The sequence below is a fragment of the Microtus pennsylvanicus genome, chromosome 3 (assembly GCF_037038515.1).
Source record: "Microtus pennsylvanicus isolate mMicPen1 chromosome 3, mMicPen1.hap1, whole genome shotgun sequence".
Lineage (NCBI taxonomy): Eukaryota > Metazoa > Chordata > Mammalia > Rodentia > Cricetidae > Microtus > Microtus pennsylvanicus.
Window position 1 is genome coordinate 136,658,126 of NC_134581.1, and position 18,474 is coordinate 136,676,599.

Below are 18,474 nucleotides of genomic sequence, written 5' to 3' on the forward strand. Positions count from 1 at the left end.
GCCTGGGAAGAATTGTGCTGGGATTTTTATGGTAGATTGCTTTTGGTAAGATTTTTTTTTAATCTTTAAAAAAAGCATAGTTACAACTACATAAAATGTTACTTAATGAAAATGCCAGTGACTCATTCAAGTCCTATTTCCATCAGTCTGGCCTTTCAAATGAAAACCACCAGTCACAAAGGATTCTTAGTAACTGCTTGAATTGAAAGTCCACATTATATGCTTGACTTTGTCACCATTTTCATGAGTCTGCATTCTGAAGAAACAAACAAAATTATCACAAAACAAACATACAATGCTTTAAAACTCAAAAATTGCTTGGTATTACATATTCCTACTCCACACCACTGACCTTGTATTCTTCAAATGGGCTGTGTATCTGCATTTAAAGAAAAAAAAAAGCTAATATCTTTGGAATTGAGTTGTAAAGTAAAATAATCAGAGCAGGTATCTGACTCATTAAGTATCTTTGAATCTTTGACAGCCTTTTAGTCTTTATCTGTGAAAAGGGAACTAACTGCATCTTTAATTTGTCTTCCTCAATCATCTTGAGGGCAAAAAGAAAAATCTTTCTTTTTGACTGTGAGAGCTAATAACCAAAACAAGATGTAGTTAATTAGCCTCTTTCAAATGGCTCCTCAAAGAGATTAGCCGTGTGTTAACAGTTAGGAAAGTCATGGAGCCGGGCAGTGTGAGAATACACAGTCTAGGCTGGTTAATAAAACTCTGATAATACACCCATCTTTGTTCTTTTTGCCTATCCCCTCTCCTGCTTCCTTTGCTTTGCATAATCTGCCATCTTGAATCTCTAAGTTATCATAGCCTTGTTTTTTTTAATGTAATTTTCTCCTCCCATATGTATTCTTAAAACATTTATTAAATTATCACGATTATTTTTACATGGACAAAACAAATTCATGCTGCTGGTTTGGGGGGAATGGTATTTTCCCAAATAGCCTACATGTCTCTGTTATGAATATTCCAATCATGAAAGTATTACACAATTTATTTACTCATGGTTTTATCAAAGAGCATTTGGGGATCTTTCTAAGTTTTGTGGTTATGAACAGTGTTCTTAACCATATCTCCTGGTGTACTTGTGGAGAAGTTGTTTAGAAATGTGCTTAGGTCTTAATATAAGTGTTTAACTATAATGAGATATTACCAAATTTTTTTCCAAAGTCAATATATCAATGTTGCATTCTTATTCTCCATATGTTCGTCAACATTTGGCATCACCATTTTTTGACAATTGAAGTTACTTATTACACGCCCTTGTGGTCTTTTACTTCCAGTGGTATATTTTTTGTTCTTGTGGTATTATGGTTTGGATTATAATGTCTCCTACCAGTTTTTATGTTAAGTACCTGGTGGCCAGTTGGTGGGCTTTGGAGAAGTGATTGACTTCTGAGAGTTCTGACCTAATCAATAGATAATCCCTTGATGAATTCATAATATGACAATATTGTTGAAAGGTGTATATATGATAGTTATATTTTATCCTCTTGCATGCCCTTCTGTTTCCTGGCTGTCAAAATAAACTCCTCTTCTATTTCTTCTCCATGTTAATGGATTGAAAACTCTGAAATCGTGATCTGAAATAAACAACTTCTCCATCCATTATTTTTCTCTAGAAATGTCTTCACAAACATAACTAGTGTGTGCTCTCCTAATCTTCTAGTCACTTCTCAATCTAATCAAGCTGACAATTAAGATTAATCATCCCATGAAGTTTTATTGGGAAAGATGGCTAAGAAAGCCCAGACCTGGTAAAGATCTTAAAGACTGCTTCTAAAAACATGGGAAAGAGATGGGCAGATGGTCATAAAATGTTTTACAAATATGTCTTACACATATCTAGTTTCCAGACTCAGACTCACTACATCTTCTCAAAGATGCAGCTGACTCAAGGGTGATTATTTTTAAGTGTGCCCTGAGCCCTTTGGGAAAAATGTAGTACAGACTCACCATGCCCCTGTTACCAGATGCTGTGGCGATATTACACAAGCCTCTCAGAAAAGTATGAGGACCTCATGTGAGATTGCATTTTTCTTCTAGGATACGGCATTGGTCTCCCTCCCAACTCTCCGCTGACGTCTAACATATCTGAGCTCATCAGTCAATACAAGTCTCACGGGTTTATGGATGTGCTGCACGACAAGTGGTACAAGGTGGTTCCCTGCGGGAAAAGAAGTTTTGCCGTCACTGAGGTATGGCGAGAATGCTGCTGATGCTGATGGCTTTCCTTTGAAAACTATAAGGACTTCAAGTTAGTTGTGCCTCCTGTTCAATAATGTACCAGGATACTCCATGACATGTAGAGCACCTGGATTTGCTTGAAAACTGTCCATTACCACAGTAATGTTCAATGAAACATGTTTGTTTTTCTATTTAAGTGTGATTTTCTTCCAATAGATAAAAATCAGAATTCTACTTCTGTTCCACAAACTATCCTAAAAAAAGAATCTGTCAATATAGAAGAAATATTTCTAAATGGTAGCAGGAATATTTGGGACTAATATGAATAGTGTTTGCTTTACCCATGAATTGCTGGATCTGATGTAGATTTCACAACATCCCTTAAAAATCTAACTCAGAACATTGCTAAGTCTCCAGTGGTGAAAGTTGAGTAATAAGACCTTTATTGGCTTTAAAGTCTAGACAGACCTTAACTAATAATTGTCAGATTATAGTCTGATAACTTTTCAAAACTGAAAACAACCAGTACTTCTTTTATAGTTGAGGAACTAACAGCAAGAGAAACCATGTGACTGGGCCAAGGCACACAAATAGTCAAAATTTCTTCTTTCTGTTGAAACGCTATGTCTTTACAGCATAATTAAAAAGAAGTTTGCAAAATAAAGCACAATTCAGGTGATTCAAATAGGAGACTGAAAACTGTAACCAGTACCACAGTCCAAATACTCTAAAGAGAAGAGCCAAATAAACAAGTCCAAGGCCATCCTGACATTAAAGGGAGAAGAAGAAAACACAGCTCAAGCCAATAATTGTTCAAATAGCCTCTATTTGGCAATAATTCCCAACAGAGTGCATCTCTGCCTTCCTGCATGACATCTGCTCTTGAAAACCCTGCAGGCATCTCAAATTTCACTTGTCCCAACCTGAGCCTTACGGCTCCCTCTTCACTCTGCTCTTCCTCCTGGGCTTTGCATCTTGGTGGTGGTACACCTGTGCACCCTGTCATTCATTCCACATATTGGCATGGATGCTTCCTACTGCTCATGTCCACCTTTTCCATCTAGGAACAAGCCATAGCTCTGATAAAAATAGCTCTCAAATATGCCCATCCATTGCCAGCTCCAGTGTCATCCCTCTGCCCACGCTGTCATCCCTTACCTCGCTCACTAAAGATGCCTGCTAGCGGGTTTGCTTTGCACCTACCTCCCTTCAGTTGTCTTCCTCTCAGCAATTCATTCTTCTGTTTGACAGCCATGCTCTCTGGAACAAAATCTGAAATGCTGGCATGCCCCGCGGTGCCTGCCCTTGCTCTCTTCTCAGCCCTTCCCCGTGCCACTTTCTGGTTCATTTTTAAAGAAGATAAATCCATGGCCTCCCTGACTTGGATTCCCTAAACCTGCTGTTGCCTCTTCCCTCCTCAAATGTTTTTCCCCATTGACATTTGCTCAGCTAATGCCTTCATATAACAAGATCCCAGCTAAGGGATTGCAGATGTACTTCAATGATAGGGTACCTGCCTAGCATGTTCAAGGCCTTTGATTTTATCCCAATGTTACAAATAAATAAATAAATAAACAGAAAAGCCAATCCACAGCTCTAACAACTCACAGAGAATAAACCCACAGCTAGCATCTCTCTTCTCCCACAGAGGCTAACAAATATAAATCATGTTTATATTTGTTAATTAATGTTGTTTTTCCTAAAGAAAATAACCATGGACTTTTATCAGTCAGCAAGTTCAGCCAAAAGAGAAAGAAAGTCAGTTGCTTATGTTGAGCTAAATAACAATCACTTGGAGTTCTCTGCAGAGTCTGTCCACGACTTAAATCAAAATCTCCAAATAATTAAAATTCGACAGGAAGGCATTAGCCCTCAGGAAACTCTCAGCCGTATTCTCCAGCCAGCATTACTGAATAAATATCACATCCTGGGTACGTGTACACATCCAGGCTACTGCCATTTCAGAGGGTCATCAGACAAACCAAGCCTGTTGCCACTCATGGCTTTGCGGACTTAGAACCTAGCCCCACTTGAGTACACTATTGAAGACTGAGCCAGATAAGTACTCAAAAATCCCCTGCCAAATGTATTCTGTTGTGAATGCATCGAGCACAGAGCATGATGTATCTGAAACTATATATTTCTGGGCTTGACTACCGATTCTGTCAAAGAGAGATGGTTAAGTACTCTTGCGTCCCCGTGCGGGAAAGGGGGTGATAAAATGTGCCATTTCTTCCCTAAGAATAAAAGATCATTTGTGGAAGCATCTAGCAAAAAACCTGGTGCAGTAACTAGTAAATAACAGAAATACTATTTCTTCTCCCTCTCATTAAAGGGAACATTCGACTATTCATAGAAAAATGTACAGAGAGGCCCACAACTAAATTTCTTTGTGGTTTGTTGCTAAAAAATGTATCTGCCCGTGTCTAAAACAATCACTGGTGAGATAATATGATTACCATAATGGATTAGGCCAATAAGAAATCTGGGACCAGTAATTCTGCAAACTACCTTACGGAACATAGAGAAGGGTGAAGTATGGTAAGGGGCCCACTTGTTTGTTCCCAAAATAACCACAGAGAAACTGTATTAATTAAATCGTTGCTTGGCCCGTTAGCTCTAGCTTCTTGGCTAACTCTTACATCGGAATTTAACCCATTTCTAATAATCTGTGTATCGCCATGTAGTTGTGGCTTACCAGGTAAAGTTCCAGCATCTTTCTCTGGTGGGGCTATGTGGCTTCCTTTGACTCGGCCTTCTTTCTACCAGCATTCAGTTTAGTTTTCTCTGCCTAACTAAGTTATGCCCTGCTATAGGTCCAAAGCAATTTCTTTATTAATCAATGGTAATCACAATATACAAAGGGGAATCCCACATCAGTGAAAACCTGAACAAAGGGTTACCTTGAAACAGAGGAGGCAACAGAATGAATATATGATAGCCAACAGACTCCTCTGAATACATCCTGGAGATTCTGGAAAGTTACCATCTATACTATGAAATATTTGAATTTTTCAATCTGTACAGGCTCTGCCAAAGTGACCCCAGTGTCACTTAAAATCCTTCTGAAATACAAATGTCCAGTATTCTGTATGGTATAAGTAGTAGAAAGCATCATCTGTAGAGGCATCCAAGAGTTAAAGCCCAGTTCTACCAGCTGTGGAATACAGGGTCTGATCCTTCACTACTCTGAGCCTTCTCTTCTGCAAACTGACCGAAAGTAACACATATTTCATAGATTATAGTAAAACCAAGTAATGTAATGTAATACACAGATGATATAAGTGCAAGTAAACACTCAAATACATAAGGCAAATATATCTAAAAAGAAAATGAAAATACTGAGAGTATTATCCAGACATAATAATAAAGGTTATGAGTTTTTACCATAAAGTGTTTCATGAATATAGGGATTTATCAGGATTTTTAAATGAAGCTAAAGTAATAGTATATACGAATACAGACTTCAAAAATAAGAATAAACATCTACACATAAATAGATGTAAAATACACCAACATGTCAACAAAAATATTTTATTTTTTTCTATACTTCTTTGTTTACTTTGTTGCATGCATGAGTTTGCGTGAATGAACCCTCATCATGCATGGCAGGGTGTGTGTGTGTGTGTGTGTGTGTGTGTGTGTGTGTGTGTGTGTAGAGGTCAAAGAACAACTTGCTAGGCCTATTCTCTTGTTCCACCATACAGGTTCCAGTCATAGAACAGTTAGTCAGGCTTAACAACAGCACTTTTTACCTCTTGAGTCATCTCAACAGCCCTTAATCAAGACTCTTAACCAACCAGATCAGGAGAGAGGTCTTTAGAAATCTTTGGTGTAGTCAGCTGGGTGTGTGGGCGTATAGAGGCCATTCTCAGATCAAGTTGTGTTTGTTAAGAGAACCTGGGCTCACTTCCCACATTGACTGAATTTGGAAAGTAGAAGGAAGGAGAAATAAAAAGAATGGAGAAAAGATGTGCCCTTAACCGAGCCTACAGACACAGAAGAGAAAGGTAATTGTGGTAACATCAGTATTTAGAGAGAAAGGGCAATGTCCATCAGCATGAACGGAACTGTCATTCCCTCTAAGGCAGTGGCTCTCAACCTTCTAATGCCACAACCCTTTAATACAGTTCCTCGTATTGTGATGGACTCCAAACCATGAAATTATTTTCCTTGATACTTCATAACTACAATTTTGCTACTGTTATAAAGTGTAATTATCTGACATGCAGGATGTCTGATAATGTGACCCCTGTGAAAGGATCGTTGACCTCCAAGGGGTTCGTGACCCGCAGGTTGAGAACCACTGTTCTAAGGGATGATGAAATACTATGAAATATCCTTGTTTATGCAATTACAAACAATGCTATTAGATTTTCACCGTAAGCATTTAAATGGCGATGCATTCCACCCTTGGGAACAGACTGGCATATTTGTCTTGAAGATCCTGAAATAGGACCTGACGATCACCCTTGCATAACCTACAGATCCTGCGCAACCACAGCAAGCAGTCCTGTGTTCACTGGCTACACTGGATCTCCTCCATAAAGGCTCCCTGTTTTCTTTATTTGTTACACCTATACACAGTTCTCCACCTCTTGGATTGGCTGTTCTGTTCTGTTTTGTAATGCTTTCCCAGAACACAAAATTCCGTAGAAGCAAAGTGGCTATTAGTACTTCTCCTGCCCATTCTTTTCATCAAATGCCCGGCACTGCAACAGTGGATGTGTGCAGAGAAACAAGGATCTTAGGAAAGCCAATTCATCCAGACACTCAGCTCCATCTCCCTTAGGTTCCTGTAAGTCATAAATGAAAGGGTGGTTTTAATGCACAGGGCCTCTTCCTCCCCCTTCTCCCTCCACCGTCACAGGAGAGGGGCAAAGGACACAACATCACAGAAGTAGGCATGCTTTTGACTGCTCCTCTCCAGAAGGTGCTCTTGACCTTGGAAGAAAGCATTCCTCAGTTTGTTTCTGTCCTCACACTCTATTGTTCCAAGTATTGTCCTACTCAATGTCTCTTCCCACAGAGCAATTAAACACCCTCCTTCAATCTGAAAAAATGTCTGAGTTTGGACAATGATTTATGCGCTCACCTGGTATGAAATCACGAAAGACACTTTCGCCCCTCCATTTCTGGCAGTTAACTATTAGCACTTGGCCTCAAGTGGGAACCTTAATCTAGTCACCTCCCATCTCTTCACAAACCGGAAGCCATTGAGCTACAGTTTCTCTGGAAGATAAATTCATTTTTTAAAAAAAAATCCAAGGTTTTATCTGCTCCCTAGAGTCACCCAGGATATTGTAAGTCTGGCTCTGCAGAGCATACTCTGCCAGCTTCCAGAGAGGAATTTGAAATTGACCTCAGACATGTTCCCACAGTCCTCATAGCCCAGCTGTGTCCTACCACAGCCGATTCGCTGCTGATCAGTTCTGCTGGGGAAAACATATGGCAGGGTATAAATTCCCTTCATCTTCCTTTGACTCAGCAGAAAAATCCAATGCCAGTTTTTTAAGTCCCAGAGTGAATTTAAGAACTCCGTGGCAACAGTCCGTTGAAACCTGTTTTGACAAATGAGGGAAGGGAGGCAGCTGATTACAGTTTAACAAGTTGCCCAAATTCAAATGTGTCAAGGCGTTACTCAGATGGATGACAAGGCCTCTCTTTGCAAGTGTCCTTGAAACAATGTTTTGAATAATTGCACCTTTTTACTAAAAGAGGCTGAAAGGAAGAGGAAATCGTGGTCTTGTCAGAGAGCAGAAAGCATCCTCACAGACAGAGGGGAGTTTTAAGATTAAAAGCTCCTTGAGATCATGTTTTTTGAAGAAGTCAACACAACTCTAAGACTGGATAAAGAGGTGCCACCATTACCATCCCCAGGCTGTAGGGAGAAAATGGGGAGAGCCATTCTCAGAATCAAGGCAAGTAATGGGATTGAATTTTCTCAGAAATTGGCCATTTGGTTTGTGGCATTTGATATAAATTTGGTGGAGAGCTTGCCAACATGCCCAAGTACCAAGGTTCAGTCACAAGTACCACAAAGAAGGAAATGAAGGAGGAGATGGTCATTTAGTTAGGGCTTAGCCACCCCCTTCGCCTCACTGTAAGAGAGCTAGGGAACAAATGCCCTTTCTCCATCTCCCGCACTCTCAGATCTTTTACCTCTGTCTTGGGGTAAAAAAAGCCTAACTATGTGGTCACTTGAAGTCAATTCCAGGACACGAAGAAGGATGAAGAAAAATATTAATAAATTTGGAAAGGAAATAGTCATCTAGCACATCACTTTGTGGTAGAAATGAAAGGGATGAGCCAGTGAAGCATCCCTGGCCTGGCCTTCTGAGCTCTGCTGCATAGACATTAGAAGGTCCAGCCTGTTGGGTAAAAGATGCAGCCATCCTTAGTCAGGATGGAGAGAGAAGTAGAAGCCGAGTTCACTGGAGATCACTCTGGTTCTACTCCCACAATAAGGAGGCGGCTCCAAATGCTTGAGGAATCTACATGATCTATCCGAAGGTTCAGGCTAATGACTATCTTGTTGCTACAAGGGCTTTTGGATTGAATATAAGGGTTGCTACTGAGAACTAAAGAAAAAAGCAGATAGTAATCAAGAGGTTCAGTGTTGTAGAGACAATTCTATCCTGGGATTGGGGAAAATAAGTATATTTAAAAACATTGCAAAAGTAAATCATTAAGTTTCTCAGTGTATCTTTTTTAAGTCATTTATTTTTCTTTCATTACTTAAATTGTTTCCATAGGATGTACTTTGATCATGATTGCACTACTCAGTGTATCTTTTTTAAGTCATTTATTTTTCTTTCATTACTTAAATTGTTTCCATAGGATGTACTTTGATCATGATTGCTCTACTCTCACTTCCTCCCAGTTCCTCCCCACTGCCTGCCCCTCCAACTTCCTGTTATCCAGCGAAATATTCATCCGGAATCTCTACCTATTCCTGAATTGGCCTCTTCCCGACCACTAGCTCTAACATAGCTTTTCATCCTCTCGTTGGCTGGGCCTTAAACACTGTCCCCTATGGTGTGGGTCTTCAAGGCAGGGATGAAGTGAGAGTCTGTCAAGCTCACTGTGAGGCAATTTTAAAAGCTGAAGTTTAAATGGCTCATTCCTTAGGAGCACTGTATGAGGAGGTACAGAAGTCATAAAAAATGACCACGGTCAAAAAAAGCACAGTAAGATGTCACAAACGCAAATTATCTACCTCTCTGAGTGGCTTCCCTTTGAAAATGGAGATGCCATTTTGTGTTCCTGGCTTGGAAGAAGGAGATAGAATACATGAACTTCTTGACCCACGGGTGCTGAATACGGATGGCCCTTTTCAGATTTGTCTGGGTTGTGCCATGAGGCAATTGTGTGACCTCTGCAGATCAGTTCACTTCTCCACACAGGTTCCTTGTCTTAAATTAAAAAAAAAAAAAGATCTATGTAGCATAGCGGGCAGAGAAAGCGGTGGTTTCCAATGAGGACTGTTAGAGGAATCCTGACCTAGCCAGCTGAAGATTGGGGAACACAGAACACAGAGAGGATACTGAGATGTCTAGCCTCAAGTCTGCCCTTCCCATCATGAGCCAGACTGACTCCCCAAAGCTACCAAATTATGTACCTGTTTATGCTAACAACTGTTCAAATATTAGTATTTGCTCACTGAGAAACACAAAATTAAGGACTAGTTTTCCCGTAGTAGATTCATTTTCCTTTTGTCCGTTTTTAGAAAGAGAAAAGAGAGGAGTTAGTCAATCTAGAATATTATGTATCCTGATGGGCTCCAGAGTTTGTACACTGGGTCTTCAGCCGGGGGTACTATTTTGGAAAGTTGTAAAGCCTTGAAGAGGTGGACTCTTTCTAGAAGAAGCAAGCTCTTAGGAATAGGCCTTGGGGTGTTGTGCTCTGACCTCACTTATAATCTGCCTCTACTTCCCGAGCACAGATGCAGTGGGAATGGATGTCTCTGTCTCCCGCCTTCACGCCTTCTCCACCATAGCGGACTATATCCCTCCAACTGAGGCCAAACAAACCTTTCTGCATTAAGTTGCTTCAGGTACTTATTGACAACAGTGAGAAAAGGAACCAGTACAGCCCACTGATGGGGGAGTGTCATATATCAATCTGTTGATTTCATTGGTTAAGCAATAAAGAAACTGCTAGGCCCATTTGATAGGCCCACCCTTAGGTAGGTGGAGTAAACAGAACAGAATGCTGGGAAAAAGAAGCTGAGTCAGAGAGTCGCCATGATTTTTCCCACTCCAGGCAGATGCAGGTTAAGATCATTCCTGGTAAGCCAGCTCGTGGGCTACAGCAGATTATTAGAAATGGGCTAGTCCAGGTGCGAGAGCTAGCCTAGAAGAGGCTAGATAGAAATGGGCCAAGCGGTGTTTAAAAGAATACAGTTTCCGTGTAATTATTTCGGGTAAAGCTAGCTGGGTGGCGGGACACAGCCCCGTGCGGGCAGCAGGGTGCTGGGGACGCAGCCCCGCCGCTCTTATTTCAACAGCCCACCATACTATGGAAGTCAAAGAGGATCCCGCAAATCCCATCTAGAAGCTTCCATGCCAGCTTCCCATCAGTTAATCTTTAATACATTAACAACCCTAAAGTGGTGGTTAAGACAGTGGCAGGGGGTAGATTTCAGTGCAGCATTTTCTGCTCTTGACAGGGAGGGCACATCTCAGCACCCTTCTGTCCCCCTCATCTCTACCTCCTCCCATTTCAATTTCAAATATCTGTCTGCTGTTCTGTCTGCTGGAAGCTATAGTGAGGCAGAGAGTTAATGTAGGTTGCTTTAAACTGAAAACTCGTGCATGTAGGAAGCCACCTTGAAAGCTGAGCATGTCCCTTGGAATAGCCTAAGTAATTAAGTTTAATATTTAAGCCAAGCATAAGGTTGGGTGGGACCTATCCAGGGAGCACTTTCTCGAAGCCCAAAGAAGCTCAAAGCTGTCCCTGTGCCCTTTCGTATGTGATGCTAACAGGGCACAAAGAAAGCAATCTAAGAAAGCCGCGCCTCCATCGAGGTGGCTTCCAGAACAACCCAGACATTCACTCATGCATCCACAAGTCCATCTTTCCATCAGCACACATGTATTCCAGGTATTATATATATTCCAGGTATTCCAGGTTCTGTGGATGCAGCCAGTATAGAAATGAATACAGAGCTCACAGGCAAGGAGACAGAGAGAAAAGGGGAGAGAAAGAGAGAGACCATGAACAAATTCCTTGTTCTGCATGACCACAGAGGCAGAGAAAGACAAGTGGAAACAGTGACGAAAGCAAGGTCATGACTCACAGACCAAGAAAAAAATCAAAGCTGGTGTCTCAAAGGAGGTAATACATACAGGGATAAAAAAAAAAACTACCAATACCCAGGCAAGATGGAAGTGAGACATTGGAGGCAATGAAATAATAAGTACTGCAAAGTATGCCTACCCCTGAAAACAGTTCCCAACTGTGCATACCTCAGGGATTCTAAAATTGGAGGGGCATTCTTTCCCCCATCCACGTGGTGGATACACACAGCTAAACTCACAAGCCAATTATAGGCCTTTAATTTTTTTTTATATTCTGCTTTGTGGAATCCTTATCACCTCCTCAAGGCAGGAACACTGTTCTAGGCTTCATATAGGGCACAGCCTGGTACAACGAAGAATTTGGTTCTAAAAGAGACAGCAACACGAACTCACGGCTCACCAGTGTGTGCTTATGTCAGCCAGACAGCTTCTAAAATTTCAGACCAAGAAGCCATCAAGATTGTTCAAGGGGTAGCAGCATTTGCTGTTGGATAAACTGAGGGTTTTTGGTGCCAGGTGTATAAACTAAAGACATGACTGCTCTAAGGTGTGTTGAGGGGGAGGGTTTTGAGGGTTTTTTGTTTTTTTTTGTTTTGTTTTGTTTTGTTTTGTTTTTTCAAGATAGGGTTTCTCTGTAGCTTTTGGTGCCTGTCCCGGAACTAGCTCTTGTAGACCAGGCTGGCCTCGAACTCCCAGAGATCCACCTGCCTCTGCCTCCCGAGTGCTGGGATTAAAGGTTTTTATTGTAGACATGCAGGAGAATATAGCCAGAGCCATCTGAAAGAGTCCCAAGCAGAGACAGAAAGCAATACACGGAACATGGCCTGTAGACTAAACTGGGCCTTGAGAGGAGAAATAGTATTGGGGTGAAGGTGGTAGGAAGAAGGGAGGGAGAGAAAAGGAGACAACCAAGACAGAGAGAAATGGGGAGGCAAGAAAGAGGGCTCCAAGAGGGGAAGACAAAACAGAGCATATGGCTGAAATGACAGGGTTCTGTGGGATTGAGAAGCTGGGGGAGGGAGGGAAGCCCATGAGCTGGAGAAGGGCTAAGAAGAGCACTGGTAGCTGGGATACTGCAGGAGCCTGGCGGCCATCATGCACTTTGGTATGATAATCAGAATCACAGGAAGCCATTTGTCCCTAGTTCACTTTGGACCTGTGTAGTAATTGGAGCGGCGGGGCTGCGTCCCCAGCACCCCGGCTGCCTGGCTAGCTTATACCCGAAATAACAACACACAAACTGTATTCATTTAATCCCTGCTTGACCCATTTCTATCTAGCCTCTTCTAGGCTAATTCTCACATATTAATTTAGCCCATTTCTAATCATCTGTGTAGCGCCCCTAGGTGCGCTTACCGGGAAGATTCTAGCCTACGTCCATCCTGGGTAGGAGCCTCATCACGTGCATCTGCCTGGGAGCTGGGAGCATGGCGTGTCTCTGAGGCGTCTGCTCCCGAGAGGAGAGCTGTCGAGTCTGAGGTCACTTCCTCTTCCTCCCAGCGTTTTGTTCTGTTTACTCCTCCCACCTATCTTCTAACCAATGAGGGCCAAGCAGTTTCTTTTTATTTAACCAATGACCTTCCTCCATCAATCCCCCTTTTTCGGTTTAAAAAAAAAAGGCTTTAACTTTAACATAGCAAAATTACATATAACGAAACAGTTATCAAGTAAGAGTTACAATAATCTTTATCATAACTAAGGAAAACTATAACTATAACTAACTATTCTTAACTCCATCAAAGACTCCAGAAAGATACAATACTACCTAAGCAAACAAGAAAAAAGCAACTTTTAAAACTCTAGAAATGACAGAGACATCTCGCTGCCTGGACAGCCACCCAAAGTTCCTCTGTAGCGTTGGGGCATCCATCTTCAGCCTTCAGGCCCATGGTATCCAGCAGACATTTCCATAAAGCAGGAAAATTCAAAGTCAGTTCAGTCACTATCTGTTGTGTCCTGCAGAATGTCTCACAGACTCTTTCATGAATCAGGAACCCCGAAGGATCATCTCACCTCAGGCAAGTTCAGTAGTCCTCTCTCTGTGGGTTCTCTGTGTCCAGTTTATGCAATAGTCCAGGCAAGAGCAGTTTCTTGCCCAAATGGCTATCAAACTCCATAACGAGCCTCTTCGATGCCCATCTTCCTCTTGAAGTAGATTGGTGCTGCCAGGAGCAGAGTGTCTCATTGTCATGAAAAGTCCTAAGTTATTAAAACATTTAAAATGCCGTATTCTATAATCTTTGAAAAATATGAAGAATGCCTATCTAAAATATATCTATGCACATCTAGAAAATATTAACTAACATGACTACAAACTTGACTATTATTTATGATTATCCATCAACAACCTATATTTCCTAATTATACATTACATTTTAATAATGAACTACACAATCACAATACCTTAATCAATATCAGAAATACATATACATATAACAAAATTGACCATAAATCTCTATCAATAAAGCAAAATCTATGCTAATGCAAATTATTCATATCTATATCATATCCCCCTTTAAATGTAAAAGAACATTTATAAACATTTTTTGGGAATATGGGCGCAGTTATTTCTCTCCAAACTGCTTCCTGCTGAATGGGGGTGTCGTTAATTAGGTCTTTCATGGTATAACCTGTATGCTAGTTTCATCTCAGTTGGCAGTTGATCGTAGCAATTTTCTGAAGATGTTCACAGCAATCCTTCAGGAGGGCGTGGTCCATCATACCAAATCGGAATAGAAGAAATGAACAGGGTCTCATCCTCTGTGAAAACAAAATAAGAAACTCCTTTCCAAAGCATCATGTCCTTAGATCCAAATTTCAAAGTCAAGGCATCAAAATATCTATGTTGGATTAGTTCAGCAGCATTTATAAATAAATACCTTTTAGCATCTGTTGCTCCTTCCTCAGCATTTAAATAATTTAAAGAGAGCATAATAGCATACAGTATCAAAATTCTCTGTGTATTTTCCATCTTTGTGCAGCTTTGTTTTAACCTCTATTTTGTTTATTTTTACTTTTAACTCTTTGCTTTTTGAGACAGGTTCTCTGTATCTTTGACCTGAAGTAACTCTGTAGACCAGGCTGTCCTTGAACTCTCAGAGATCCGCCTGTCTCTGCCTTCCAGGCATTGGGATTAAAGGTGTACACTGTGACACCTTGAACTCACAGAGAACTGTTTGTCTCTGCCTTCTAGGCACTGGGATTAAAGGCGTGTGCTACCACACCTTGAAGTCACAGAGGTCAATCTCCCTCTGCCTTTCAAGTGTTGGGATTAAAGGTGTGAACTACCACACACAACAACTCTCTTCCTTTTTTTTTGTATTTTACTTTAAGAATTTTAACTTTTAGTCTGCATATATTTTTAACATGCTGTAAATCATTTAAAATTTTTCTTTGTCTTTGACGCTCTCTTTACTGTATCACTCTCTGTTTTTCTGACCACATGAGTCTTTAATTTACCAAGCAATCTCAGTAGGACTAAAGCCGTGGCTTTGACGGCTGGATCCAGTCCATTCCTTAGCTTTCCAGCCTCATGGCTGAGGTACTGGCTGTAGCCATGTTTACTGCCACAACTCTATGGCATTTCAAGGTCCCTGCCAGCAAGCGAGCTTCAGCAGCCTGTGCTTGCAAACCGCACGAACTGCCTGCGTAAAAGAGTAAGAGTTTGCCCTGGCAGGAAAGCCCAGAAAGCCGGCATTTTTAAACGGCGCAGCTTTTTTCCTGCTACGGCTGAAAACCGAAAAGCATGCATTCAGCTTTTCGTCAACACCATTTAAGTGTTTCATGGCAGGACCTCTTAATGAGCTGCAGGGTTTTGCAGCTAAAGCTGAGTCAGGAAGCTTCTCTTAGATGAGAGCGCTTGCTTGCCTCTAGCAAGCAGAGTGCCACAAATGCTTTAAAGCCAGAGTTTACGCTGGCAGCACAGCCCCAAGAAGCTGCGCTTTAAAATGACACAGCGTTTTTTCTGCTGCTGTTGCCGAATCAGGAAATCTCTCTACAGCACACCACCAACAAACAGCAAAAATCTGTGTTAAACTCTCTCTCCCTTATTTTTAAGCCTTCTCAGGTTTTTTAAGTGGGTTTAGTCCATCACGTCGGGCGCCAGACCTGACAGCTGCCAAGCCTGATGAGCTGAGTTCCCTGTCTGGACCCTCTGGTGAAGGGAGAGAACACACTAGCATGGGTTTTCCTGTGACCTCCACATGTATGCTCCGGCATGAGTGCATTCCACATACACACCCACAGAGAGATAAATGAATAAGTACAGTAGATTCCATAAATGATTAAAACTTCATATATTCCCCTTCAAAGTCAAGGATACGATAAGGCCTGCCGCAAAGTGTGAAGTCCATTTAACGAAGCTGTCAGTGGAAATGTCTGGTAAATGAGTGTTTTTTCTCTTTCCCTGAGTAAGATCTATGTTCAATCCAAGCATGGTGGCACAGTCCTATAACCCCAGCAATCAGGAAGCGAGTCAAGGGCACCATGAGATTGAAGCCAGTCTAGGCTACACAGAAAGAACCCATCTACAAGTTTAAAAATAAATAAATAAATAAATAGAAAGAAAAAAAGAAAGAAAGAAAAGGAAAGACAGAAAAAAATAAAAATAAAGCAAAGCAACAACAAATAAAAACTAAGACTGAAAGTAAACACCCCAAATTATGTGGAAAGAAGAAAACAACTTGGTAAATAATAATAATTTAAAAAAAAACCATCAGGCTTTGCATTTGTCTCATTCTAAATCTTGGAATCATCTGCACCCACCTCCAAAACAGAGACACATCTGTCACCAGCATCTTACAGGTCCTGGCTGGCTAGTTATTACCTCCCTGTGGAACTGGAGACCTCCTGATGGCAGGGAGAGAAATTCCCGATTCTGGGCCTTCTCCCGGGCTGTTTGCTGATGCTCTAGCTTTTGGAGCGTGGTGCTATTGTTTGCTTTCCTTTCTTCCGGCGCTGCATCTAGGTTTCCATGGGAAAACATCATAAGGAAAGGGCTAGACAAACCATTAGGCAGCACTGAAATACATCCAGAGAAAGAGTAACAACTACAGCCCACACTGCTCTAGGGGCAGGCCCGCAGCCCCTGCGCTGGGCTTTGCTTCCCCCTCACCCTGCCACATCAGCAGTGTCTGTCAGGCCTGCTTGTCTGTTGCTTTCTGGTTTGTGTAGTTTGAACCCTGTTACCGGAAAAGGCAATCCAGCAAGTGTCCCCTTCAACCGTGGTAAAGAGCAAATAAACAGATCTTGTAGAATAAGGGTCTCCTCTTTGCATTCCAGAGAGGCCCAGACGTAAATCACACCCAAGACCACATACTGTTAGTAGTTCCTGCTTTTCTCCCTAAATTCCTCGAACTAATGAATATTTATGAAACATCATTTACTATGCAACGCGAAGGCCTGAACAGCGCTCGCACTGATTAGGGCTGTTGCGAGAGACAGGTTTCTTCCCATTTTCCCAGATTTCCGAGCCCTGAAGCCTATGGGGCATCTCACAGATGAGGATTCCTCCCTCATCTACTTTCTGCACACAAAGTCCTGGCCTCCAGGCTCGGGAGACTCCAGCTAGACGAAAACAAGGATTGGCGGTGGGAAAAGACTGCCATCTAGTGGCTCTGAATTCAGTGCGGGGTTGCAGAATAGAAAAATGATGCTTTGCCTCTCAGAAAAGAATGTTTTGTATGAACTAGTGGAAGAGCTGCTCAGCCCGTTAGGTTCCTAGGACACTTCTTTCCCGTGTGAAGAGCTGGAGTAGGTGGAATCTGCGCGACTTATTAGACAAGGAAGCGGCAATTTGAGGAGCCCCAGAGCTGAGCCCTTAAAGGGATGTCAGCCTGCAACATCTAAGCAAGGAGGTCATGATATAACTGGAAGTTTCTCTCTCACCCACCAGTTCCAGAATAATCACTCTGAGACTTAATATTAATTACAAACTGTTTGACTGATGGCTCAGGCTTCTTACTGGATACCTCTACATATAAATTAAGCCATTTAATTAGTCTATACTTTACCACGAGGCTCATGGCTTGTCACCTCACACCTTGCTTCTCCGGCGGCTGCTGGCATCTCTCAGACTCTGCCTCCTTTTCCCTTTATCTTTGCTTGGATTTCCCACCTGACTCTATTCTGCCTGGCTATTGGCCAAATTAGCTTCTTTATCGACTAATGGTAATACAACATATTCACAGCATACAGAAGAGCTTCCCACATGACCAGGGCCTTCCCATTTGAAGCATCATCATTGCTTCCTGCCTTTATCCTTCCTGAAAATTGGACTCCAGGCCTTGAGCCGTGGAGTATACCATTTTTCTCCAATGGGATGCTGCCTTCCCAGGGCTCAACCACAGTACCTCAGAAATGTGATCTGGTTTGTGCATAGCACACAGTCAGTGCATGGAAAGAGCCTTGATGTTTAGTCACACTATAGAAAGATGGGCCCCAAACACAATATGACTCGCATCCTTATTAGTAGGCGGCTACCACATGAAATGGAGACTCCCCAGGAGAATAGCATGTGACGAAGGTGACATTGGGTTTAAGTGACTGCCAGCCAAACCAGTCAGCTTTCCATTACTGTCACAACATAGCTGAGATGACCATTTTGTTAAAGGGAAAACCTCACTCGAACTTACAGCTTGGGAGTTTTTAGTCCATCATAAGTTAGGCCTGATGCTTTGGGGTCTCTGATATGGGGGCACATTATGATGGAAAACCTATCTGTCTGCTTCACGCTGGGATACAAGTAGGATAGGGACTGCGATCTCACTGTCCCCTTTAAGAGCAAGACAGGCAGCGATAGTACAGAAGAGGCCCGAACTGGCCATCTTCTGTAATCAGATTGGTGACTACCCTAATTGTCATCAGAGAGCCTTCATCCAGTAGCTGAAACAGAAGCAGAGACCCACAGCCAAGCATGGGGCCGAGCTCTGGGAATCCTGTTGAAGAGAGAGAGGAAGGATTATACAAGCCAGGA

The 18,474-nt window shown here is 41.9% G+C and overlaps 1 protein-coding gene across 1 annotated transcript in view; it reads left to right on the forward strand.

The window, feature by feature from the left end:
* Grin3a (glutamate ionotropic receptor NMDA type subunit 3A) overlaps positions 1-18,474 on the forward strand; it is a 188,710-nt gene that overhangs the window by 142,979 nt on the left and 27,257 nt on the right. The window contains exon 6 of the mRNA XM_075967224.1: positions 2,059-2,210. Coding sequence (XP_075823339.1) covers positions 2,059-2,210 — 152 coding nt within the window. The remainder of the gene's footprint in view (positions 1-2,058; positions 2,211-18,474) is intronic.